The 26,951-nt window shown below is 43.6% G+C and overlaps 2 protein-coding genes across 4 annotated transcripts in view; one reads left to right on the forward strand and one right to left on the reverse strand.

Moving 5' to 3' along the window:
- The window catches only part of PDGFRL (platelet derived growth factor receptor like), a 68,498-nt gene extending 51,135 nt beyond the window's left edge, over window positions 1–17,363 (forward strand). Inside the window, exons 5-7 of the mRNA XM_023216620.1 lie at window positions 1,837–2,130; window positions 8,227–8,366; window positions 16,846–17,363. Coding sequence (XP_023072388.1) covers window positions 1,837–2,130; window positions 8,227–8,366; window positions 16,846–17,034 — 623 coding nt within the window. The 3' untranslated portion in view covers window positions 17,035–17,363. The remainder of the gene's footprint in view (window positions 1–1,836; window positions 2,131–8,226; window positions 8,367–16,845) is intronic.
- A 687-nt stretch (window positions 17,364–18,050) lies between these two features.
- The window catches only part of MTUS1 (microtubule associated scaffold protein 1), a 157,675-nt gene continuing 148,774 nt past the window's right edge, over window positions 18,051–26,951 (reverse strand). For 2 of the 3 annotated variants that reach the window (XM_023216621.1, XM_023216622.1), the window contains 3 exons: window positions 23,906–24,022; window positions 21,117–21,214; window positions 18,051–20,352 (listed from right to left, as the gene is read on the reverse strand). In XM_023216621.1, coding sequence (XP_023072389.1) covers window positions 20,139–20,352; window positions 21,117–21,214; window positions 23,906–24,022 — 429 coding nt within the window. In that variant the 3' untranslated portion in view covers window positions 18,051–20,138. The remainder of the gene's footprint in view (window positions 20,353–21,116; window positions 21,215–23,905; window positions 24,023–26,951) is intronic. The other variant, XM_023216623.1, reaches the window with a different exon arrangement.

Here is a 26,951-nt window from a genome sequence, read left to right on the forward strand (position 1 = left end):
GCCTGATGGAAACCCATGTGAAACACGGAGACTCTCTGAGCCATGATATGCTCTTCCCTCGTCTTAGAACCAAGAGGAACGATCTCCATGTTAGTGAACTTGGTACTTATAGTCCAAGAACTCTTGGCTCATGAACCATTTGGTGATGTGTCCAGGAATACTGCCCCCAACCTAAAATACCATCTAACTGTGACACAAAGAAAGCAAGTTGGGGAGAAAGGCAAGAAAAATTATTTATTTCAGGAACATTGTGGGGAAAACACAAGAAAGGATGTAATACGTATTAGGATATCACTAGCTCCAAAGATTTCCCTTTGCAATTACTATAATATTCCCTCACAGAATGATCCAGAAACACAAAGGATTTAATGTACCATTCCAAAAAAGAAAAGCCACCAGCACCAACAAAAATGCCCTCAAAAGCCCAGTCCAGAGTTTCTTGCCTGTCCTAAGGACAGAGTCGGTAAGTCAGTCCTCATTTCTCCCATTTCGGTAAGATAAAAATGCCATCATCTGAGCTTAAAGAACCAGGCAGAGTAATTTCAGAGGAAATGGGGGGATGTAAGACACTGACTGAAGATTCCCAGCCAGGTGCTGGCCAAGCCGAGAGCAGACCTGAGACTGATGGGTTCCTCCTTCAAGCCGACAACATTCCCCTCCGCTGACTCTGGCAGGCACCAGGTCCTCTGGGCTGTGTGAGGACAGGCTGAGGACACGGTCACTGTGCTGGGGCTCCCAGGGGAACTCTGATGTGCTGGGAAATGCTTCCTGGCTGGCAGCTACTGACCGTGGCTGTGGAGTTGATTTCTCCACACACAGGCAGCAGATGGCTTCAAGGTTTTACAATTGCTAAGGGTTTAAAACTTACAATCATAAAATCACATTAATAAGTGCTTTCCTAAATACTGAGTTTGCTGTAATTTGAATGTAGTTTACAGCTTATTAACTTGATTTTTTTCTGGAAATCTAAAATCCAATGTGCTTAGTCTTCTTTAAGAAATATGTGTGTCATCTACATGAGTGGATATAAGTACATTTGCAGGGGACATATGTAATCTACAATTATTAAAATGAACTTTAACACATTTTTTTGTTGATGGAAGCTACTGATTGCAATTTTTTTTTTTTTTTTTTTTTGAGACACAGTCTTGCTCTGTTGCCCAGGCTGGAGTACAGTGGCATGATCTCGGCTCACTGCAACCTCTGCCACCTACTGGGTTCAAGCACTTCTCATACCTCAGCCTCCCATGTAGCTGGGACTACAGGCACACGCCACCACACTCAGCTGATTTTTTTTTTTTTTTTGTATTTCTAGTAGAGATGGGGTTTCACCATGTTGCCCAGGCTGGTCTCGAACTCCTGAGCTCAGGCGATCCACCTGCCTCAGCCTCCCAAAGTGCTAGGATTACAGGCATGAGCCACCATGCCTGGTCAGATTGCAAATATATTTTTAAAGCAAGTAGTGTCGTCACTTACTTCAAAGTATGTATTAAAGTATAAGAAGTAAGGCTGGGCCTGTTAAACCTTAACTTGTTAAAGGTTAATTTATTAAATCTTAACTTAAATCTTGTTCCTTGCTGCTTGATGGCTGTGATCCGTGGGCCTCATTTGGGCTTGATACCTTTTCTGTTTTCTTTAAGGAGATGGGAAGGAAAATCATTCTTCCAAAAAATGAAAATCATTCTTCCAAAAAATGAAAAAAAATTAAAATAAAAAAAGAAACCCCAGGTTTTGCTACTCCTAAGGATTCAGTATTTGGAGTATATTGCCAGAATCCTTAAGGGTGCTTTTACTTTGCTTCTCTGGAGTGAATAAGCCTGTGTCTTCCCTTTGCAGAGAAAGGAGAACTCTTTGTGCCTTCTCCCAGCTACTTCGATGTTGTCTACTTGAACCCGGACAGACAGGCTGTGGTTCCTTGTCGGGTGACCGTGCTGTCGGCCAAAGTCACGCTCCACAGGGAATTCCCAGCCAAGGAGATCCCAGCCAATGGAACGGACATTGTTTATGACATGAAGCGGGGCTTTGTGTATCTGCAACCTCATTCTGAGCACCAGGGTGTGGTTTACTGCCGGGCGGAGGCCGGGGGCAGATCTCAGATCTCCATCAAGTACCAGCTGCTCTACGTGGCAGGTAAGCCTGGCCACCCCTGCCTAGATTCTAGTCACTCCGCTGCTCAGTTTCAGGTACTGCTGTTCCCCGCCTGCGGATGGAATAAGGAAGCACCATGAGTGCCTTTTGTTTCATTGTTGTTGGGTTTTGTTTTGTTTGTTTGTTTGTTTTTTCCTTTTTTCCTGAAACAGTGTCCCTTTTTGCTGCCCAGGTTGGAATGCCGTGGCACAACCATTTTCTTACTGCAGCGTTAAAGCCCCGGGCTCAAGCGATCCTCCCTCCTTAGCCTCCTGAGTAGCTGGAACCACAGGCATGCGCCACCATGCCCTCTCATACAGAAGAGGTCTCCCTGCCTTGCCTGGGCTGGTCTCGAACTCCTGAGCTTAAACAATCCTTCAATCTCAGCTTCCCAGAGTGCCGAGGTTACAGGTGTGAGCCACCATGCTCAGCCCACTTACGCTGTTCTTAAAGGCTTCCCTTCTGCCCCACCGCTTCTAGGATGTTCTCCTTCCTTGCTGTGACTCTGACTGAAAACCCCTCTTCCTGCTTCCAGCCAAATCCTTCCATCATTCACTCTGGTGCTGCCTCTCTGTTTGATGAGCAGGTCTTCTAAGTCCCCAAACTCCTTTAGAACATCCTCCCAGCCTCTTGGTCTTAACCCGAATCTGCTGTCTCCTAACGACACCATTCACTCCCACCTCAAGGCTGGCATCCTTCTTGTACCCATTCCCACCTCCCAACCCTCATTCTCTGCCCTTCTGTTGATAACCTCTGCTCTTCGGGGGCTCCACCAGCATTCTCATTTCCTTTCCTGTCACTTCCCTGCATGCATCGAACATTTTGGCACTTGGTTCATGGCCCTGCTTGTCACTCCATTTTTAGGGTGACTCTGATATCGACTTGGAACCCACTGGTCAGGTTCATGGACCCCTCATCTGCTCCACCTCGGATATTCCCACCCTCTTCACAATGTGAACATGTCAACCAGAACTGCTGTGACAGCAGCCACCGGGGCCGACCCCAGCTCTAGTGACACAGGCTTGTACTTTCCCAGGATTCTGTGTTTAATGACTCCCTCAACCGCAATCCTCACCTGCACCCGCTGTTCCCCAGGGCTTTCTGCCTTCCCCACCCACGAGGCTTAGATCCTGGCTCCCACCATATCTCTACTCGCTACCCACGCCCTGCATGCCCTCATCTCTGTGCTCCCCTCTCCTGTCCAGGAAAGAACCATCCTGGATGAACACAGCTAACCTTCTCCTCGTACCTGTAGCCAGAGTTAAGAGCTGTTGGGACACTCCCATGGGTGGGTAGAGGGCATGGCCACGAATCCCCCAGCTCTTGTCCACCCTGCCTGACATCCTCTGCATTTTGTTCCATCTTTCTCCTGCTTTCCCCAATGTGCACAGAACACTTAGGAGTCCTCATATTCCCACCTCATTCTCTTCCAACTGGCCTTACTCTCTTTCTCTTGAGAGATCTGAAACATGATCAGTCTCCCAATTGAAATTGGAACTACTTCTTTTAATGTGGCCATTTTAGTGAGGAGTTTCATTTCAGGGCGTTTATACATGAAATACGTTTTTCCCTGGTAACTGCCAGCCATTCCACTGTGTTGAATTCCCCTTTTCCTGAGGGTAGGGAGATCTGTTAGTCGTGTCGAGTTTCCCTTTGACATCCAACAGGCTCGCTGGGTGAGTAAGACAGCCTCATTCTGGTTTCTAAGGCCGTTTGTTTAAAATCTTCAGTCCCGACAATTGATCCAAGCCTGCTTTCTGCTCTTCCTTCCACATGCAGGCTCCATGGTGAGTCCAGCAGCTCTGAGTCAGAGGCCACAGTCCCCTCTGCTCCCCTCCCCTCCCTGCTGGGACACCAGGTTAGGGGAAGTAAGAGGCAGAGGTCAAAGCCCAAGAGCTGGCTGCCCCTGGTAATAAATGCTGACCTGGCTTGCTGTCTGTGAGCCTGATGGGAACAGATAGTGACTCCAGTGCTTTGTCACAGGTGATAGGGACTCGCCTGTCACAAGCCCCTTTGGTGTCCTAGGCCCTGTCCCATGCAGCCTCGCCTCCTCCTGGACCCTCAGCTGGAGGCTGCCTCTGCTTGTATGAACTTCTTTGCTGTTAGGTGCAGCATGACTGAGAGAGCCTGGAGTCCTGACGTCTCTGTGTCCATCTGATCACCTGACTCCAGAGCAGGTGGCCACCAGAACATACTGTGGAGACACAGTCTAGGCCCTCTTTCCTTCTGGAAGTCCCCCACCCTGCCATCTTGTCCAGGGCTCTTTTGCCCCGGGCTGATGGCATAGGGGCAGGCTAGGAGCGGTTCTGTTGCAGAACACCACAGCACCCCTCACCTTCCTTGACAAGCAGTTCTCTGAGGCCCCTCCCTCACCTTTCTGGAGTGAAGCTCCCCCTTGCCAGCTTTGCAAGGGAGGATGGGAAATAGTTTCTCTTTAGGCACTGTGGTCTCTCATAGGTGACTTTAGTCTCTCCGAGAACTCTCACCTTGACCAGGGGCAAGTGGTGTGTGTGGGCACGGTCCGTCCCCTGCAGTGGAGCTTCTCAGGCAGCCCTGTCCAGGGATCAGTGGCCCCAAGAGTGAGCTGCTCTCTGAAATTAAAATGTGGGCTCTGTCATGCCTCGTGTTCTCGGCCATGGTGCTTATTCAGCAGGCCATGCCCCTCACGCCCTGTTACCAAATCCCTCTCACGGCCCTGCTTCACCTCCCCGCGTGCTGCGCTGAGCCCCCCGCTCTTCCCCACTAGAACCAAGTCCCTGAATGAAAGAGCTCTCCATGTCCCATCTCCACTTCCTTTCCTCCCACCCACTGCTCTGCCCACTCCCATCTGGCCTTCTCCCTTGACTTCCACCGAAATGGCTGTTGCCAAGGTACTCGGGGACCCCCATGCCGTTAAAATCTGTCCCCGTCCCACTGGATTCCACCTCCCCCGCATGGAACGGCCTCTGCCCTGGCCCCATTTTTCCCAGCTTCCCCCACCTCCCCGACAGCTTTCTCACTCTTCTTGCTCAGCTCTTAGCACTCTATCAACTTGGAAATGCTGCTGCTCCCCCAGTCACCCTTCTTTCCCACTCCTTGTTCTCTCCCTGGGCCTGCTTCACATGTGTACACTGGTAACTCCCAAGTGGGTGGAAGTGGCCAGATCTGGAAGCACCAGATCCATGTGTCTGCCATGCACCTCAAGCGTGCACTGAGATGCTTTGGGGCCCTCCATCCTCTGTGTGCCATCTCTGGACTTGGCGTCATCCTCCCTGGACTGGTTCTTGCTCCTCCTCTGCTTTGGTGACGGCACTACCTTCATCCAGGAGACAGGCCTGTGGCTGGAAGTCAAGCTCATCTGCCTTCTCCTCCCAATCCTTTGTACTTTTTTCATTAAATCACTTTCAAATCTTACTGTTTCTCTCCATCCTCACTGCAGAAAAGGGATCAAGCTAGCATTGTCTGTGCCCTGGTCTTACGTGAATGCCTTCTCATCCATCTCCCCATGTCCACCTTTTCTTTCTCCACTCTATTTTCCACACTGTAGTTGATTTTTTTTTTTTTTTTTTTAAGACAAAATCTTGCTCTGTTGCCCAGACTGGAGTGCAGTGGTGTGATCTCGGCTCACTGCACCCTCCACCACCTGGGCTCAAGCGATTTTCCTGTCTCACTCTCAGTATCTGGGATTACAGGCATGCGCCAGCATGCCCAGCTAATTTTGTATTTTTAGTTGAGATGGGGTTTCACCATGTTGGCCAGGCTGGTCTCGAACTCCTGACCTCAGGTGATTTGCCCACCTCGGCCTCCCAAAGTGGGATTACAGGAGTGAGCCATTGCGCCTGGCCCCTGATTTTAATTAAACCATTTAGTAGGTTCCCACTTCTCCCAGAACCAAAGTCCAAATCCTCTGTGTGGCCTGAATGGCCTCGCATGGACTCACCTCTGTCCTCCTCTCCATCCAGGTCTCACTCCTCCCTCCCCTCCGCTCCCCAGCCCTCCTCACTCCGCCACCACCTCTCACCCAGGGCCACGCCCATGAGCATTCCCAGCCTGCTGGTGCCTCCCTGCTTCTCCTGTTCATGTCTTTGAAGCTCAGTCTCGAGATTTTAGTTCAAACAGCACTTCCTCAAGGAAGCCCTTCCTGGCTCTCAGACTGTTCTATTCTGGCCTTTTGGAGTACATTGGGCTTCTGCTTCATAGCTTTTAACAGGGCACTTTAAACTAACCATATAATAACTCACTCAGTGTGTGGCCCCTCCGCTAGAATACAGGTTCCAGGGGCTCAGAGATCAGGTCCATCTCCCTCCCTGGTCTAGGCCTACCTGCTAGCACACAACCTTGCTCAAGGCTACCATCAAAATTGCTCATTGACACACCTGTAATCCCAGCACTATCGGAGGCCAGGGCATGAGAATTGCTTGAGGCTATGAGTTGGAGATCAGCCTGGGCAACACAGACCAAAAAAATTGAAAAATTAGCCAGGTGTGGTGGCTCATACCTGTAATCCTACCTACTCAGAAGGCTAAGATGGGAGGATGGCTTGAGCTTTCCTCCAGGATGCAGGAGTTCGAGGCTGCAGAGAGCTAAGGTTGCACCACTGTTGGCAGATTCCTGTATTCCCAGCTACTTGGGAGGCTGAGGCAGGAGAATGGTGTGAACCTGGGAGGCAGAGCTCGCAGTGAGCCGAGATCATGCCACTGCACTCCAGCCTGGGTGACAGACCCCATGTCTTTCTTTCTTTTTTTTTTTTTTTTTAAATTATTATTATACTTTAAGTTCTAGGGTACATGTGCACAATGCGCAGGTTTTTTACATATGTATACATGTGATATGTTGGTGTGTTGCACCCATTAACTCGTCATTTACATTAGGTATATCTCCTAATGCTATCCCTTCCCACCCCCCACCCCACGACAGGCCCTGGTGTGTGATGTTCCCCACCCTGTGTCCAAGTGTTTTCATTGTTCACTTCCCACCTATGAGTGAGAACATGCGGTGTTTGGTTTTCTGTCCTTGCGATAGTTTGCTGAGAATGATGGTTTCCAGCTTCATCCACGTCCCTACAAAGGACATGAACTCATCCTTTTTTATGGCTGCATAATATTGCATGGTGTATATGTGCCACATTTTCTTTAACCAGTCTGTCATTGATGGACATTTGGGTTGGTTCCAAGTCTTTGCTGTTGTGAATAGTGCCGCAATAAACATATGTGTGCATGTGTGTTTAGAGTAGCATGATTTATAATCCTTTCAGTATATACCCAGTAATGGGATGGCTGGGTCAAATAGTATTTCAGTTCTAGATCCTTGAGGAATCACCACACTGTCTTCCACAATGGTTGAACTAGTTTACAGTCCCACCAACAGTGTAAAAGTGTTCCTATTTCTCCACATCCTCTCCAGCACCTGTTGTTTCCTGACTTTTTAATGATCACCATTCTAAATGGTGTGAGATGGTATCTCATTGTGGTTTTGATTTGCATTTCTCTGGTGGCCAGTGATGATGAGCATTTTTTCATGGGTCTGTTGGCTGCAAAAATGTCTTCTTTTGGGAAGTGTAGAGACACTATTTCTAAATAAATAGCTTGTTGAGTGAATTCCCCATAAATGAAGAAATTTGTTTCTGAAACGTGATGAGTCAAAGGCACTGCAAACCCAGGTAGCAGTTGTGCCCAAACATCTTTCACATCTGCATATTTAGATTTTCTCCTCCTCTTGTGTGGATAGACAGTCACACACTTATCTGCTCCCTGCCACCCCCGTGGACGCCACCACCCAGTACTTCCTACCTGCTTCTTCCCTAAGGACTTGTTCCCCCTCAGCTCTTTATTCTCTTCACATGACCTCTGATGGACCTCTGAGCCTCCTCCCCTAATCACAGGTTTGGAGGCTGTCTTGGGAGTCCTGGTGCCAATCGCATTCCAGACCACCAAGGTCAACAGGTAAAGGTGGCTTCAAAGGAAGCCCCAAGTGGTGGGCTCACACCGTCCTGGCTCCGGTCAGGAAGTTGTGAGAAAGACAGTGAAGTCCATCTGTCTCCATAGAAAAGAATGCATGTGTAGGTTTGGTTTTGAGGTTACGCTCAGGGTCTCACTCTCCCTGTCTCCTGCTTGCTTCCAGTTCCCAGTGGCCCTCCCTCAACAACCATCTTGGCCTCTTCAAACAAAGTGAAAAGCGGGGACAACGTCAGTGTGCTCTGCACTGTCCTGGGGGAGCCCGACGTGGAGGTGGAGTTCACGTGGATCTTCCCAGGGCAGAAGGTAAGTGCCATACCTGCATCTCAGCAGTGCATCTCAGCACTGCATCTCAGCACTGCATCTCAGCACTGCATCTCAGCCATCCGTTTTAATTCACAGCTTTGTCCCCACCCAGTGCTACATGCCATAGCTTAAGAAGTGCAAGAAACATGTGGGACTTTGTTGGGGGCCAAGGCTTGTTTGTTTTCTTTGAAGATGTTTCAGTATATTTAAAAATATATATTTTTAAGGACAGGAAATGAAAGATTTGAGTTTCAATAGTCAATTTGCTCAGTGTACCCTCTTCATATCAGGGTTTTTTTTTTTTTAAATCCTTAACTAAGAAGGGACAGTAATGCTCATTGCAGTGCCGTTCACAATACCAAAGACATGGAATCAACCTAAATGCCCTTCAGTGGTAGACTGCATAAAGAAAATGTAGTACATATACACCACAGAATACTATGCAGCCACGAAAAAGAGTGAGATCGTGTCCTTTGCAGGGAACACGAATGGAGCTGGAGACCATTATTCTTAGCAAACTAACACAGAGACAGAAAAACAAATACCACATGTTCTCACTTATAAGTGGGAGCTAAATGATGAGAATACATGGACAAGAAGGGAACAACGCACACTGGGGCCTACCTGGGGGTAAAGGGTGGGAGGGGAGAGAGGATCAGGCAAAATAACTAAGGGGTACTAGGCTGAATATTAATACCTGGGTGAGGAAATGATCTTTCATTTCATGACATGAGTTTATCTCTATAACAAACTTGCACATATACCCCTGAACCTAAATAAAAGTTTTTTAAAAAATAAAAGGACACTGGGAGGAAAGGGAAATGAAGGATCTCAGTCTTTATTCCTGCCCCCACCTCAATCTTCAGTCCCATCTTCTGGGTCAAGTAGAATCTAACCTCCTCCTGGGGTCCTTCAGAGTGTTCTTGTTTTTAATATGTTTTGTCATTTTTTTTTATTTCAGTAGGTTTTTGAGAACAGTAGGTGTTGGGCTACATGAATAAGTTCTTTAGATGATTTCTGAGATTTTGGTGTATCCATCACCTGAGCAGTGTACACTATACCCAGTGTATAGGCTTTTATCTCTCAGCCCCCTTCCCACCCTTTCCCCCAAGTCTCCAAAGTTAATTGTGTCATTCTTATGTCTTTGCATCCTCATAGCTTAGCTCACATTTAACAGTGAGGACGTACCATATTTGGTTTTCCATTTGTGAGTTACTTCAATTAGAATGATGGTCTCCAATTCCATCCAGGTTCCTGCAAATGCCATTATTTCATTCTTTTTTATGGCACAGTAGTATTCCATGGTATATATACTACATTTTCTTTATCCACTTACTGATTGATGGGCATTTGAGCTGGTTCCATTTTTTGCACTTGTGAATTGTACTGCTATAAACGTGTGTACAAGTATCTTTTTCATATAATAACTTCTTTTTCTCTGGGTAGGTACCCAGTAGTGACATTGCTGGATCAAATAGTAGTTCTACTTTTAGTTCTTTAAGGAATCTCCACAGTTTTCCATAGTGGTTGTACTAGTTTACATTCCCACCAGCAGTGTAAAAGTGTTCCGTTTTCACCACATCCATGCCAACATCTGCTGTTTTTTGATTTTTAAATTATGGCCATTCTTGCAGGAGTAAGGTGGTATCACATCATAGTTTTGATTTGCATTTCCTTAATCATTAGTGATGTTGAGCAGTTTTTCATATGTTTGTTGGACTTTGGTATATCTTTTGAGAATTGTCTATTTACATCCTTAGCCAAATTTTTGATGGGATTGTTATTTTCTTGCTGATTTGTTTGAGTTCCTTCTAGATTCTGGGTGTTAGTCCTTTGTCAGATGTATTAGATTGCAAAAATTTTACCCCAATCCATGAGTTGTCTGTTTATTCTGCTGATTATTTCTTTTGCTGTGCAGAAGCTTTTTAGTTTAATTAAGCCCCATCTGTCTTTGTTTTTGTTGCGTTTGTTTTTTGGTTCTTGGTCATGAACTCTTTGCCTAAGCTAATGTCTAGAAGGTTTCTCCAATGTTATCTTCTAGAATTTTTATGGCTTCAGGTCTTAGATTTAAGTATTTGATCCATCTTGAGTTGATTTTTGTATAAGGTGAAAGATAAGGATTCAGTTTTATTCATCTACATTTGGCTTGATAATTATCCCAGCACCATTTGTTGAATAGGGTGTCCTTTCCCCATTTTATGTTTTTGTTGCTTTGTCAAAGATCAATTGTAAGTATTTAGTTTCATTTCTGGGTTATCTATTCTGTTCCACTGGTCTATTTGTGCTATTTTTATACCAGTACCATGCTGTTTGGGTGACTATGGCCTTATAGTGTAGTTTGAAGTCAGGTAATGTGATGCCTCTAGATTTGTTCTTTTCGCTTAGTCTTGTTTTGGCTATGCGGACTCTTTTTTGGTTCCATATGAATTTTAGGATTGTTTTTTCTAGTTCTGTGAAGAATAGTGGTGGTATTTTGGTGGGAATTGCATTGAATTTGTAGATTGCTTTTAGCAGTATGGTCATTTCACAATATTGGTCTTTTTCACAATATTGATTCTACCCATCCATGAGCATGCGATGTGTTTCCACTTGTGTCATCCATGCTTTCTTTCAGCAGTGTTTTGTAGTTTTCCTACAAAGACTCAAAGACTCCTAGTTTGTAGTCTTTCACCTCCTTGGTTAGGTGTATTCCTGAGGTTTCTTTTTCTTTTTCTTTTTTTTTTGCAGCTATTATAGAAGGGGTTGAGTTATTGATTTGATTCTAAGCTTGGTCGTTGTTGGTGGATAGCAGAGCTACCGATTTGTTTACATTAATTTTGTATCCTGAAACTTTGCTAAATTCATTTATCAGTTCTAGCAGCTTTTTGGAGGGGTCTTTAGGGTTTTCTAGGTGTATGATTATATCATCAGCAAACAGTGACAGTTTGACTTCTCTTTATCGATTTGGATGCCTTTATTTCTTCTTCTTGTCTGACTGCTCTGGCTAGGACTTCCAGTACTATGTTAAATAAAAGTGGGCATCCTTGTCTTGCTGCAGTTCTCAGGGGAAATGCTTTCAACTTTTCTCCATTCAGTATAGATGGTTTTCATTACCTTAAGGTATGTCCCTTCTATGCCAATTTTGCTGAGGGTTTAATCATAAAGGGATGCTGGATTTTGTCAAATGCTTTTTCCGTGTCTGTTGAGATGATCATGTGATTTTTGTTTTTAATTCTCTGTGGTGTATCACATTAATGATTTGTGTATGTTAAACCACTCCAGTATGAAACCCATTTGATCATGGTGGACTATGTTTTTGATATGCTGTTGGATTTGGTTAGGTAGTATTTTGTTATGGATTTTTGCCTCTATATTCATCAAATATGTTGGTCTATAGTTTTCTCTTTTTTGTTATGTCCTTTCCTGGTTTTGGTATTAGGGTGATACTGGCTTCACAGAATGATTTAGGGAGGATTCCTTCTTTCTCTATCTTGTGAAATAGTGTTGATAGAATTGATACCAGTTCTTTGAATGTCTGATAGAATTCATTTGTGAATCCATCTGGTCCTGGGCTTATTTTTGTTGGCAATTTTTTAAATTGCCATTTCAATCTCACTGCTTGTTATTGATCTGTTCAGAGTTTCTGTTTCTTCCTGGTTTTATCTAGGAGGGTTTTATAATTCCAGGAATTTATCCATTTCCTCTAGGTTTTCTAGCTTGAGTGTGCAAAGGTGTTCATATGAAAGATCTTTTGTATTTCTGTGGTATTGGTTGTAATATCTCGTTTCATTTCTAATTGAGCTTATTTGGATTTTCTTGGTTAATTTCATTAGTTAGTTTTATTTATCTTTTCAAAGAACCATTTGTTTCTGTTATCTTTTGTATTTTTTGTTTGTTTGAATTTCATTCAGTTCTGCTCTGATCTTTATCTCTTTTCTTCTGCTATGTTTGGGTTTGGTTTGTTGTGGTTTTTCCAGTCCTTGAGGTGTGACCTTAGATTGTCTATTTGTGCTCTTTCAGACTTTTTGATGTAGTCATTTAATGCTATGAACTTTCCTCCTAGCACTGCCTTTGCTGTATACCAGAGGTTTTGACGGGTTGTGCTACTGTTTTCATTCAGTTCAAATAATTTTTTAACTTACATTGTGATTTCATTCTTGACCCAGTGATCATTGAGGAGCAGATTATTTGATTTCCATGTGTTTGTATGTTTTCAGGGTTCTTTTTGGAATAGAATTCCAATTTTATTCCACTGTGGTCTGAGAGAGTACTTGGTATAATTTGAGTTTTCTTAAATTTATTGAGACTTGTTTTGTGGCTTATGATATGGTGTGTCTTGGAGAATGTTTCATGTGCTGATAAATAGATGATGTATATTCTGGAGATGTTGGGTCGAATGTTCTGTGAAAAGCCCTTAAGTCCATTTGTTCTAGGTTATACTTTAAATCCATTGTTTCTTTGTTGATGTTCTGTCTTGATTACCTATCTATTGCTGACAGTGGAGTATTGAAGTTCCCCACTATTATTGTGTTGCAGTCTATCTCATTTCTTAGGTCTAACAGTAATTGTTTTATAAATTTGGGAGCTCTGGTGTTATGTGCATATATGTGTGTGTGTGTGTGTATGTATATATACATGTAGATACATACACACACACATATATATGTACGTGTGTGTATATGTATATACATATATATATGACTGTGGTATTTTCCTGTTGGACAAGTCCTTTTATCATTACATAATGTCCCTCTTTGTCTTTTTTAACTTCTGTTTCTTTAAAGTTTGTTCTGTCTGATATAAGAACAGCTACTCCTCTATAAGACAGGCCTTCACCTGTAATCCCAGCTGCTTGGGAGGCTGAGGCACAAGAATCGCTTGAACCTGGGAGGTGGAGGTTGCAGTGAGCTGAGATTGCGCCATTGCACTACAGCCTGGGCAGCAGAGTGAGACTCTGTCTCAAAAAGACAAAACAAACAAAAAGAATAGCTACTCCTGCTCACCTTGGTGTCCCTTTTAATGGAATACCTTTTTCCACCCCTTTACCATAGATTTATATGAGTCCTATTTGTTAGGTGAGTCTCTTCAAAACAGCAGATACTTGGTTGGTGACTTCTTATCCATTGTGCCATTCTCTATCTTTTAAGTGGAGCATTTAGGGCATTTACATTCAACATTAGTATTGAGATGTGAGGTATTATTGTATTCATTGTGCTATTTGTTGCCTGAATACATTGGTTTTTGTTTTTCTTTTTATTTATTGTGCTTTTGTTTTATAGGTCCTGTGAGATTTATGCTTTAAGGAGGTTCTCTTCTGGTGTATTTGAAGGATCTGTTTCAATATTTAGAGCTCCTTTTGCATTTCCTGTAGTGCCGGGTTGGTAGTGGTGAATTCTCTCAGCATTTGTTTGTCTGAAAAAGACTGTATCTCTCCTTGATTTATGAAGCTTAGTTTCACTGGACACAAAATTCTTGGCTGATAATTCTTTTGTTTAAGGAGGCTGAAGGTAGGGCCTCAATTTCTTCTAGCTTGTAGGGTTTCTGCTGAGGAATCTGCTGTTAATCTGGTATGTTTTCCTTTATAGGTTACCTGGTGCTTTTGCCTTACAGCTCTTAAGATTCTTTCCTTTGTCTTGACTTTAGATAACCTGATGACTATGTGCCTAGGATGATCTTTTTGTGATGAATTTCCCAGATGTTCTTTAAGCTTCTTGTATTCAGATGTCTAGCTCTCTAGCAAGGCTGGGGAAGTTTTCTTTGTTTATTCCCTCAAATATGTCTTCCAAACTTTTAGATTTCTCTTCTTCAGGAACACCAATTAGTCTTAGGTTTGGTTGTTTAATATAATCCCAAGCTTCTTGGAGACTTTGTTCATTCTTTTAAATTCTTTTTTCTTTGTCTTTGTTTGATTGGGTTAATTCAAAAATCCGATGTTCGAGTTCTGAAATTATTTCTTCTGCTTGTTCACTTCTATTGCTGAGACTTTCCAGTGTATTTTGCATTTCTCTAAGTGTGTCCTTCATTTCCAGAAATTTCTGTTTTTGCTATCTATTTCACTGAAGATTTTTCCCTTCATACCCTGTGTCTTTTTTGATTTAATTAAATTGGAGTTCACCTTTCTCTGATGCCTCCTTGACTAGCTTAGTAACTGACCTTCTGAATTCTTTTTCTGGCAATTCAGGGATTTCTTTTTGGTTTGGATCAATTGCTGGTGAGCTAGTGTGATCTTCTGGGGTGTTAAAGAAACTTGTTTTGAAATATTACCAGAATTGTTTTACTGGTTCCTCCTCATTTGGTAGACTATGGTAGAGGGAAGATCTGGGGTTCAGGGGCTGCTGCCCATGGGGTGCTCTTGATGTAGTGCTCTCCCCATTGCCCTATGTGTGTGGCTTCCTATGAGCCAAACTGCAGTGATTGTTATTTCTCTTCTGTATCTAGTCACCCAGCAGAGTTACTGGGCTCTGGGCTGGTACTGGGTAGTGCCTGCACAGAGTCCTATGATGTCTCAGGTCTCTCAGCCATGGATACCAGCACCTGCTCTAATGGAGGTGGCAGGGGAGTGAAATGGATGAACTCTCTGAGGGTCCTTAGGTGTAGTTTTGTTTATTGCACTAGTTTTGTGTTGGTTGGTCTCCTGCCAGGAGGCGGCATTTTAAAGAGAACATTAGCTGCAGCAGTATAGGGAGGATCAGGTGGTGGGCAGGGCCCTAGAGCTTCCAAGAGATTATGTCCATTGTCTTTGGCTACCAGGGTGGGTAGAAAAAGACCATTAGGTGGCGGCAGGGTAGGCGTGTCTGAGCTCAGACACTCTCCTTGGGCGGGTCTTGCTATATAGCTGCTGTTGGGAATGGGGGTGTGGTTCTCAGGCCAATGGATTTATGTTCCCCAGGGGATTAGGGCTGCTCTGCTGTGTCGTGGAGGTCGCCAGGGAAGTGGGACAAAGCCAGCAGTTACAGGCCTCACCCAGCTCCCATGTAGCCCAAAGGGCTGGTCTCACTCCCTCTGTTTCAGCCAACAGAACAGAGTTTGTTTCTAGGCAGTGGATGAGCAGGGTTGAGAACCTGCCCCAGGCTACCAGCCTCCCGGCTAAGAAAGCAAATAGGGCTTTCAGGTTCCACACCTGCTACCTGCCACAGTTTCTGTGCTATGTCTGCACTACTGCTTCAGTCCCTCACCCGAGTTCTGTCCAGGAAACTTTGTGTTTGGTCAAAATTGTTAGAAAGTTCAGCTAGAAGTTTCCTTCTCCCTGTGGTCTCTTCCCAGTTTCTCTGGTAGCCAGTTTCTCTGGTAGTCCTCTTCAAGGACCTCTGTGAGACAAAGTCAGAAATGCTGGGGACTAAGACAGCTCACAGGGCTCTTCCTGCTGCTTCTTTCTACCGCTGTGTTTCACTTAGCTAGAGTGTTCTCTATAGAAGCTGTGCCCATGGCAAGCTGCTGTAAGCAGACATCCAAGTGAGCATAGAAATAGACCATGCCGAAAAGGTTCTGTGAGGCCAGAGATAATTTTAAAGTAGACTTCTCATAAAAGCAATTGCAGCATATTTAGCCCTTGTGCATGTTTTGTTTGCTAAAATAACAGCTCTGCTACCAGCACGGAATAATCCCTTTGTTGCCAGAAGAGATTTGGCCTCCACAAGACACATTCAGTAGCTGACATCCTTCTGGCCTACGGGCTGTGATTGGTAGAAAATAACTGTCCCTGGGAATGGTGTTTTCCAGTGTCCTGGTACCAGGTACTTGATTATCAAAAGTGTTGGTCATACTTACAGGACATAGATGGTTTTCAATAGAGGTGTTTTTTCTGGTTTTTTTTTTTTTCCCCCGCTCCTACATTGCTATTTGGTATTTTATGAGAAAAGGTATTCACTGAGTAATACTATGTTCTTATCACCGGAGTTGGCTGAACGTCTCAAAAGTGACCGTCTCACTTTCTAGAAATAGGGGTCATGTCATCTAGTACATTATCTTACCCATCCTTGGTACAGTTTTTCTCCCACTGGAGTCCTAAGGCACATTGACCTAATCATAGTTCTCCCTCTCCCAAATCTGAGCAATTGGGAGCTCCTAGTCATTTACAGTGGGTGCTTTTTCAGGCTACTGACTTTCTATTCTGTAGATAAGAACCACTTAGGAAAAGAAAATGGGCAATGTGAAGAACAAGGCCAGTGGAAAATTTTGTCCTTGCTTGTGCTTAATGCCAGTTCCACTTTCTTGGAGTTCTAAAAGCATACATTTTAGATTAAGTAAAAACTTATAGAAGAAAAGGGCAGAAAGACAGCGCCAAACAGCGTAATGAAATTCAAGGCTCTGTTTGGAAAAAACGCAGCCTAAAATGATTCCAGTGTAGAAGCTTCCACAGCTTATGAGCTATGCATACTAAAGTCTTTTATAAGCATGTGCTTTGCTCTTTGAAAGGAACACTCAACAGTGTTGGGTGAGTGGGAGCTGTTTACAGCAGCTTGTCCCTCGTGCTTCAGTCTGTGTGGGTGTCGTTAAACAGGATGAAAGGCCTGTGACGATCCAAGACACTTGGAGGCTGATCCACAGAGGACTGGGACACACCACGAGACTCTCCCAGAGCGTCATTACAGTGGAAGACTTTGAGACCATTGATGCAGGATATTACATTTGCACTGCTCAGAATCTTCAAGGACAGACCACAGTAGCTACCACTGTTGAGTTTTCCTGACTTGGAAAAGGAAGTGTAATGAACTTATAGAAAGCCCATTTGTGTACACAGTCAGCTTTGGGGTTCTTTTTATTAGTGCTTTGCCAGAGCCTAATGTCAAGCACCAAACGCCAACCCCAGCATCTTGTGAGTCCGACCCAGACATCCAAACTAAAAGGAAGTCATCCAGTCTATTCACAGAAGTGTTAACTTTTCTGACAGAAAGCATGTATTTTGACTGCTTACCTGCATACGTGTTCCTAGTTTTTATACGTGTGTAAACAATTTTATATAATCATTTCTATTAAATGAGCAAGTTTTTATAAAGAATACAAAGTGGGATAAGTGTTTGTTAAGTTGGCTTAAAGTATATCCAAAAAGACTTGGTGGTGGTGATACGTGGGTCAGTACCAAGTATTCTCTTTTTATCACCACCACAATATATTAGAATTTTAAAATGTTCTAGATACAGTTCAACTACTTATCCACAAGCAACAACTCCAGATTCAAATGCTTAGAAATGTCATTTTGTCTTAGTAGCAACTTTAAAGCAAATGTGAGTTAATTTATGAAGGTATTGGAAAAAATCATGTATGCTTCATCTTTTTAAACTGCTGCACTCAAAGGTACTAATTCTAGATTAGCCTATTCAATAAGTACAGCATGTTTTTAGAAGTTTAGCTTTCAATATGAAATAGATGCATAGATTGAGAACATTCAACTTTTAGACTTTTTTTTTTTTTACCATATTCAAAAATATTTACCAAGTTTGTCCAATTTTCTTACATAGCAGAAATTGTTAAAATCAGCCAAAATTTATTTCTCAAACACAGGTAGCTTTGAATTTAGAAAAGAAGAGCTTAGCCCTAACTCTAGCTCTGTGAGCCAAGTTTCAACCCATGACCAATTATGTGGTTGCAGTGGAAATTCCTGGGAAATAAACTAAGAGGAGATACGATCTTTACTGTGCTATCAAAGGGCTATAAATCTGAAGAATGTAAAACTGAAGAATTTGAAGAATGAAGTAGGTCAGAGGATGCAATTCTTGAGTATTCCAGCATTATTTATTTGATCAAAGTAAAATACACTTTCCATCACTACAAACTGAGCACAACTACAGTTGTCTACACATCCATATTTTTGACGTGCCCACATTTTGCATTCTACATGAAACATTTGGTTTAAACAAAATCTTAAAAGTTCTCTATTTTGTTTCCTATCTTCTCTCCTGTTCTCTGCCATCCTCAGAAGACGTTTTGTATTAACTGCTATGAGATTTATTTCCCAGTCACATAATACGGAGGATGGCAGGGAACAACACAAGATTTACCATGTGTAGGGGATGAATGGCAAACCCAACTTTGGCTAATGTCACTGAGAACTTGGAAGCGTGAGCAGAAATATCCCAGGAAGTGGCAGTGACCCTACATTTCCTTTTATCAGAAGCAAACATGGAAGGTTACATACATGATAAACTATTGGAAGTTAAAGACTTAAGACACACAGTCACTAATTTAAAAGAACATGCAACATGAGTATCAACTTGCTATGTAGTGTACAAGTAAATGACCCAAATATCCACCTGTAGTATCCTGGATCTCTTCTTCCTACAGTGGTTATTTGTACAGCCACTGAAGGTTGATTAGTAAATACTGACATCACAATGTTGACACATGCAGGGAGTGGGAGATAAAGCAACAGTTCTTCCTTCCACCTTTTCCAAAGTCTCACGATTAGGGGAGGTAATAAGTTTTGGAAAGAAACTGAAATGCAACTTGGAGGAGAGTTGGACAAGCCACATTTTCCACTCGTCAGCGGGCCATTGTGCTACTAAAGACAGAGGGACTCCTCAAAGGGTACCTGAAAAATGAGCGTGATCCTCCTAGACTGTTTTCTTCTATCAAATACTGCATCATCGGTAAGCACAGAATCCTACCTTTCTTAATTGTACTAGCCCAATGACTTCCTTTTTCTCATACTTTATTCTAAGATTTCCCATAAATCTGTAGTATCAAATCCAGGCTTTAGTTTATTGGGAAAGTGGTTTCAGCACCTGGAAGATGAGCTGGCTCTGGGGCTCTGGAAAATCATATTCCTTAATCCTTATCCCAGAGAAATGTACGTAGGAGGTAGAAGGTTTGCTTTTGTGGCTCTGGATGGTGGAGAAAGGTAAAAGGAAAATGAAAATAATGGCAGAGAAGAAGACAGATTAAATCTGCAAGGATAGATCAAGGTAAAAATAAGGCGGAACAACCCATTGGTACTGCCCTTTTTCTTTTTACAGGTTTTTTTTTTTAATAGAAAAATTCGGATTCTACATTTAAACATAGCCTGAGGAAATGAATAACAGGATAGTGTTAGGCTTACATGGGTAAGTAAAAAATCTACAGAAAAATCTAGTTTCAACTGACATGGCTGAACACTGAAAAACTGCCAAGAAGTTACCCCCAAAAGATACAGAGAATGTATAGACAGGGACAAGTCAAAGCTTTTCCTGTTATACCCTCTCCCTACCCTGTTACAGGGCTGAGCAGAGTTGGTGGTAGATGATCATAATTCAAGCAACTATTGCTTTTTCTTCTATGGCTTTGGCTGAAATGTATATGCTGATTATTTGATTAGTACATATCCAGATATATTCAGATTTTGACATTTAATACACAGCACAGGAGGCTGCATCAGACACATGACACTCTGTGACATCCATTTCATTCACACCCCCCCAGCCCCACAGTCAGACTAAAAACTCACAAGAAGGTGTCTGTGGTGAAGAACATTACAAAGGTTATAAATCTTTATCTTAATAGGCCCCTGAGAGTTTTTCCCCCTATGCTTAGGTGAAAAAGGCAATGAACAAGACGCTCTCGTTCTTTAAGTGCTTTGTGCAACAACGTCCGTGTCGATGCCGCAATCTTTTTTTGGAGGAATCTTTTGGATGGAGGCAAAAGTCTTCCTCCAGAGTTCCAGTCTCAGAAGCTGCTGATTCCAGCGGCGGTGACGCTCCAGTTATCCTACGGTGATCACACGTGTGCTGATATACCTCTGTGCCCACGTTCCTCATTGGGGTCAGTCCTGCAGACCTGTATCACAATGCTTTCAGAGAGTCTGTGGACTTTGGGGAGGCATCATCTGGGTGAAATGCTGGGGCTGGGGAAAGAGCCCGAATTCCTTGGTGACTGGAAAGGGATGGCAGAGGACGTGGGGGATCTCTTGGGGCTACACAGGTCCCCATTGTGCAGCTTCCACAGAAGCTCCTCATTTTCCATGGAGAGTCGCTTGTTGACTTTTGACTCCTTCTCTAGAGATTCTTGCAGAACAGCCTGCTCCGTGGAAAGTTGCCTGGGAGAAAAAAAAGCCAGAAACCATGTACATCTATGTAAAAAAATAACTTGAAAAACTTTTCTTAGCATTTGAAATTTTGAAGTCCAAAATTATTCCTTTGGGATCAAGGTCACAGGTATTTGACTGGCTAAGAAACACAAATACTGGCCGGACTTTGTGGCTCATGCCTGTAATCCCGGCACCTTGGGAGGCCAAGGTGGGTGGATAACTTGAGGCCAGGAGTTCAAGACCAACTTGGGCAACATGGCAAAACTCTGTCTCTATTAAAAATACAAAAATTAGCCAAGCATGGTGACATGTGCCTGTAGTCCCAGCTACTCAGGAGGCTGAGGTGGGACGATTGCTTGAGCCCAGGAGGCGGAGGCTGCAGGAAGATAAGTTCCCACCACTGTACTGCAGCCTGGGCAACAGAGTGAGACCTCATCTCAAAAAAATATAATAACGCTACTTTTTGGGCAATTTCATAGTAGGCTGAGTGCCACTTTTGCAAATATTCAACATGTTTTATGACTGTCTTATGCTGGGGGCTGTTTTCTATTTGGTTTTGTATTGCTCTTTGTCTGAAAGCATTCTCAGAGGCAGCCAGAGGCCGTGGGAAAAGGCTTGCTGGCCTGGTATAGTCCAGGTCACTTTGGTAAAAGCATGAACTATCTGCTTCCATCATATTTCCAGGAGGTGCAGGGGTAGAGCGTGTGCAGAAAGCACACTGCATGTGCAAGGGAGGGGGGAGCTCAGGAGAAACGGCATTGTTTACTTTTTACCTCGAAATTTCCATGTGCTTGTCCATCCGAGCTTTTAATTCTTCGTTCTCCTGCTGGAATCGCTTCAGTTTGTCAACCAGTGCTGTGTTGTTGTCCGCCTTGGCATACACCAGAATTCCCACATTTACACAAGATTCAAAACACACCTCATTTCTTAAGGCACCTCATGACATAAGCACACTTTGGAGATTTAATTAAGGAAAATGCAACACCGTATTAAAATATTTATACACTAACATACCGAAAAAGATTTTCAAACAGCAAACCAGAGCAGCTGGGTCTTTTTAAAACATGTGTGCCAGGCCACTTCAATACTGATACAAGTGGCGAACAGATTTGTTCCAGGCCACATTGTTTTGGCATTCTCTAAGAATTGGTGCCTCTTTCTGTTTCAATGTGAAATAAAGTGAAATAAACCCTGCAGCCACACTGCCCACACTTATCAAAGCTTATATATCTTCTTATGAAGTGAATTTTGCAGAAAGAAAAAATAAAAACTCATAGGCCAACAATTCGCAGTCCCCGGCAATGTTTACTATGGACTTGAACTCAGTTTCATGGTAATTCTGCAGCATTTGCCTCTGAATGGCCACACAAAGCTGTAACTGGACAGAGCTCTTAGAGCATCCCATCAAAGAAGTAACACTCTATGAGTCTCCTCAGGTCAGCTGAAGATAGGTCTGTTCTCCTGCTGGCCTGTGCAGGCTGAACTTTCAAGGCAAACAGATTGATCAGCTGAGAGATGAAAGGATAAGATGCCTGAGGACATTTAATCACTTAACATGATGAAGGCGAGATTATAGGTCCCTCAGAATTAAGTCTAAGCCCCTTGTCCTTGTAGCAGGACTAACGCACTTTGAGTATGGTGCTTAGTTTGGAGCCCGGTTGTTCTTAAGACATCCTATTATCCAGAAGCAGCTCACCACAAGCCGTTCAGGTGAAATAACTTTCCAGAAAATGAGCCTAAACACTGAGTAATTAGGAAGGAATCTCAGATAAAAACAATGTGGGAAAAACCCTGGAATTCGAGACTGGGAGTTATTGTCCTTTATTATCTCATCCTAGGGAAACTAGTCCTGATCATGTCACAGAGCTTACTATGGGCAGTGCTAGTTTCATGGGAAAGTCATCTTAGAAAACTTGCTGTGCTTCTCTCTTAATTTCATCAGAGGCCTGTCATTTACAAATACGAAGGGAACGGTGGGTTTCCCTGTCATTGTGTCAACCCATTCTTCCACATACACACAATGCAAGGCTGACAGATATTATCAGGATACCTCTGGGGCGTGGCAAGAAACAAATACTAGATCAACACAAATTAAATGTGTCGTTAAGTTTACGGCATAGTCTGTTCTATTGCACATGATTTTTTGGAAGTTTTGATGCATGAATGGCATATGGACTGACTATTAACAGGATTATCTGAGTCACCTCTGACTACCATTTAGAAGATACCAGACTCGCTGGAACAGGACGACCTTTGGCAGGAACTGGTATGTATAACTAGGTTGGGCCCATTAACAACCATGAGTTCCTTTCTTCCTTTACAAAAATTTCCTGGTAATTCAGAGTGCTTGTATATCCACACAGGGGCTTGGCTGTTACCTCCCGCAACAGAAATCATAGTCTCCAGGAGAAAACCAAACCCCAAACCAAACAGTAGAGAGGTTCCCCGTGGCCCCTGCTGTCCAGGGCTGGTTTGGGTGTGAATGAGGCACTTGAAGCCTGAGTCACTCGTGGGGAGAAGAGGCCAGCAGCACGTGGCAGCTGCACGGTCAACAGCAAGGCACCGTGACGACTGGGATCACTTCACCTGCCTTGCCAAGCTCTGCCAGCTTGGTGAGAGTCCTGGCTGGCAGCAGCTCTGTTTCAGGGCCGGACCAAGACGGATGCCGGACACTGAACATGCCACACGCACGCAAACACGGTTCTGGGCAGACTCCTCATACGCTAACATCATTCTTTGTCCTAGAGACTGCAAACTCAATGTTATTCATAGTTTTGGTAACACTTGCTACTTGTTCAAATGGATTCATCTTATTATATCACTTTTGTTTTTTTGTTTTTTGTTTTTTTTGACTGCCTTGCTATGTCACCCAGGCTGGAATGCACTGGCGCCATCTCACCACAGTGCAACCGCCACCTCCCCCGTAGCTGGGATTACAGGCACCCACCACCACACCCTGCTAATTTTTATATTTTTAGTAGAGACAGGGTTTCACCATGTTGGCCAGGCTGGTCTCGAACTCCTCACCTCAAGTGACCCGCCTGCCTCAACTTCCCTAAACTGTGGGATTATGGGAATGAGCCACTGTGCCCAGCCCGTAATTCTTTTATCACATGCTAATTCACAAGAAGCAAGATGAAGAATCTTGACCGTATTGCTTCACTGGGATTGATTTCTATTAAACATATCCAACTGCTTTGGACCTAAGAAACCTGTCCAGGGTGGGTGGTATATTAAAGTACTGATTTTACATAGATATTTAAACACTTTTCTTATGCAGGTGAAGATTCAACATACCACTGAAATGTAAGCCTGATTTGTTTGTTGTAGTTTTTCCAAGCACTGGGTGCTGTTTTACATGTTCCTTGAAAAAGAAAACATTCTAGGAGGCAGCCATGAATAAATATTGAACAAACTTGGCAAATAAAATGTAAACTTTATCTGTCGTATAATTTCTAAATATCTTCAGGAGCAGTTAACTCCATAGTTCTAAAATGCAGGGCTCAATTTCACAGATATTACCCTATTTGTAAGATCCTCATTCATTCTGAAGGAAACATACCAGTTTCTCCATTTTCATTAACTTGATGTCCTGTTGATGCAGTTTCTCATTCTTGATCTCTAACACAGCTTTCAGGCTTTCTAACTCCTGTTCCAGGTACATGATCTGAGGATTTTTCTGGAAAGGACACAGCAAGATACTGCTCTTAGTCCACATACTCACATAGTTCAAATTCTTAAAGAATCTTTGATTAGATTTAGACATTAGACAAGCATTAAGAGACAGATGTTCATCATCTTAGAGGAATTTCAAAGAAAGAGGTGAAAAAGAAGAGCATCTTAAGTCAAAGACTGGTCCTAATACTGAAAACAAACATTTCACTCATTTATCAGTAGGTTAATATGCAAAAACATGAGTTGCATCAAACATGTTATTGTAATCAAGAGAAAAACCATTGCTTACATACAGAACAGAATCTTGGCTGGCGATGAGGCTATCTGTAAGACAGTTACTGGCATTTGCCAGGAGAAAAGGGAACAACCATTCTCTCCTACCAAACAAACTGATCAGGAAAGAAAAAGCAGTGCATTATACCGCTCTCTGGAAAGCAACGGAGATAACGACATCCTGAGTCTATGGATTTTTGTTATGATGGAGCTATGCTGACCAGGCCATACTTCTAGGGCAGACATAATACTATCATTTTATATTGCAACACCCCAGAACCTACACAGCATGGAGTACATAGCCTACTAAAATTTCTCTCCAAAAATTACAAAAGTTTGCCAGGCATAGTGGCATGCGCCTACAGTCTCAGCTACTCAGGAGGCTGAGGCAGGAGGACAACTGAGCCGGGAGGTCAAGGCTGCAGTGAACTGTGAATGCACCACTGCATTCCAGCCTGGTGGCAGAACAAGACCCTGTCTCAAAAACACAAAACTCTCCAAAATAAACACGACATCAGGGGAGGCGTCCTTTGAGAGCACACCATTAATGTGGATTCCTCACCACTGCCCACCCACTCCTTGCTTTATTCATGGAAATTCGACTAAACCATCCAAAATTTATGCTACAGAAGAACAGCTAAGGTCCACTGATCAGATATGTTTAATGAAGGAACGTCTTATGTAAGAGTCAGTGGTGTGGATCATCAAGCTTATCTGCCGGGGCAGTGGTTTCTGCTCTGGACAAATCCTTAGGGAGAATCCAGGAAGGGGCCTTCGGGGATTACTTAATCCAAACCCCTTACTTCACACAGAAAGAGGAAACATGTTGCATGGGTTAAGCGACCTACTCAGGAAAGATCAGGAAAGGTTCCAGAGCTGGAAAGGGTCAGGGCAGGGACTAGTACTAAGATCTTCACCTCTAGGTTCTTTAGATAGTTCCCTGAGGCTGGGAGAGGTATGCGTGTGGAGGTGTGGAGGTGTGGAGGTGGGATGAGGAGAGGCTGGTTAATGCTCACAAACATACAGTTAGATAGAGGAACAGGTTCTGTGTTCAATAACACAGCAGGGTGACTATAGTTAATATATTGTGTATTTCAAAATAGCTACAAGAGAAGATAGGAAATGTTCCAAACAAAGAAATGACACAGATGACGGATACCCTCAACACCCTGACTTGGGCATTACACAGTCTATGATTGTCTCAGCACATGACATGTACCCTGTAAATACATACAAATACTAAGTATCAATTTTAAAATTTCATACATTTTATACAGTGTTATCCTTGTACACAGGACTTTTTTTTAACCTTGAAAATAGTGAATCCTACCTCATTGTTGTTAGAGGGAAAAGGCATAACTTACCGTCAGTTTTAAAATTAGAGCATTTACAAGACTTGTACCCTCTGCATTTTCTCCTCCTCGTCTGCCAGCCCGTCCCTTTCTCCTGGACTACAGTCAGACGCACTCTCTTTTTCCGCAGCCTCAGCATGCTTACGTGGCAGAAGCAGTTGGATGGTTCTGTGTTCCTCAGTCTGACTCTGCCTTAGCTTTTCTTTTTTTTTTTTTTTTTTTTTTTTTTGTTGAGACGGAGTCTCGCTCTATCACCCAAGCTGGAGTGCAGTGGCCGGATCTCAGCTCACTGCAAGCTCCGCCTCCCGGGTTCACGCCATTCTCATTCCTGCCTCAGCCTCCTGAGTAGCTGGGACTACAGGCGCCCGCCACCTCGCCCGGCTAGATTTTTGTATTTTTTTTTAGTAGAGACAGGGTTTCACCGTGTTAGCCAGGATGGTCTCGATCTGCTGACCTCGTGATCCGCCTGTCTCGGCCTCCCAAAGTGCTGGGATTACAGGCTTGAGCCACCGCGCCCGGCCCTGCCTTAGCTTTTCAAAAGCAGCTGCAGTAGAAGAATCCCCTTTGTGTACCGGAGGCTCTTTCGTTTATGACCTTCTCTGCATTAATTAGTCTAGCTGTCAATTCTTCCACTTTTTTTTCAAGATTTTTAGTTTCTTTGCGCTGGGTACGTAATTCCTCCTTTAGCTCTGAGAGGTTTGATGGACTGAAGCCTTCTTCTCTCATCTCATCAAAATCATTCTCTGATCAGCTTTGATCCGTTGCTGGCGATGGGCTGTGCTCCTTTGCAGGAGGAGATGCGCTCTTATTTTTTGAATTTCCAGCTTTTCTGCCCTGCTTTTTCCCCATCTTTGTGGTTTTATCTGTCACTGGTCTTTGATGATGGTGACGTACTGATGGGGTTTTGATTTAGGTGTCCTTCCTGTTTGATAGTTTTCCTTCTGACTGTCAGGACCCTCAGCTATAGGTCTGTTGGAGATTGCTTGAGGTCCACTCCAGACCCTGTTTGCCTGGGTATCAGCAGCAGAGGTTGCAGAAGATAGAATATTGCTGAACAGCGAGTGCACCTGTCTGATTCTTGCTTTGGAAGCTTCCTCTCAGGGGTGTACTCCACCCTGTGAGGTGTGGGGTGTCAGACTGCCCCTAGTGGGGGATGTCTCCCAGTTAGGCTACTCAGGGGTCAGTGACCCACTTGAGCAGGCAGACTGCCCCTTCTCAGATCTCAACCTCCGTTTTGGGAGATCCACTGCTCTCTTCAAAGCTGTCAGACAGAGTCGTTCGCGTTTCACAGGCTTCTACTCCTTTAGC

This window comes from Piliocolobus tephrosceles, chromosome 7, assembly GCF_002776525.5.
Source record: "Piliocolobus tephrosceles isolate RC106 chromosome 7, ASM277652v3, whole genome shotgun sequence".
In the NCBI taxonomy this organism is placed as follows: Eukaryota; Metazoa; Chordata; class Mammalia; order Primates; family Cercopithecidae; genus Piliocolobus; species Piliocolobus tephrosceles.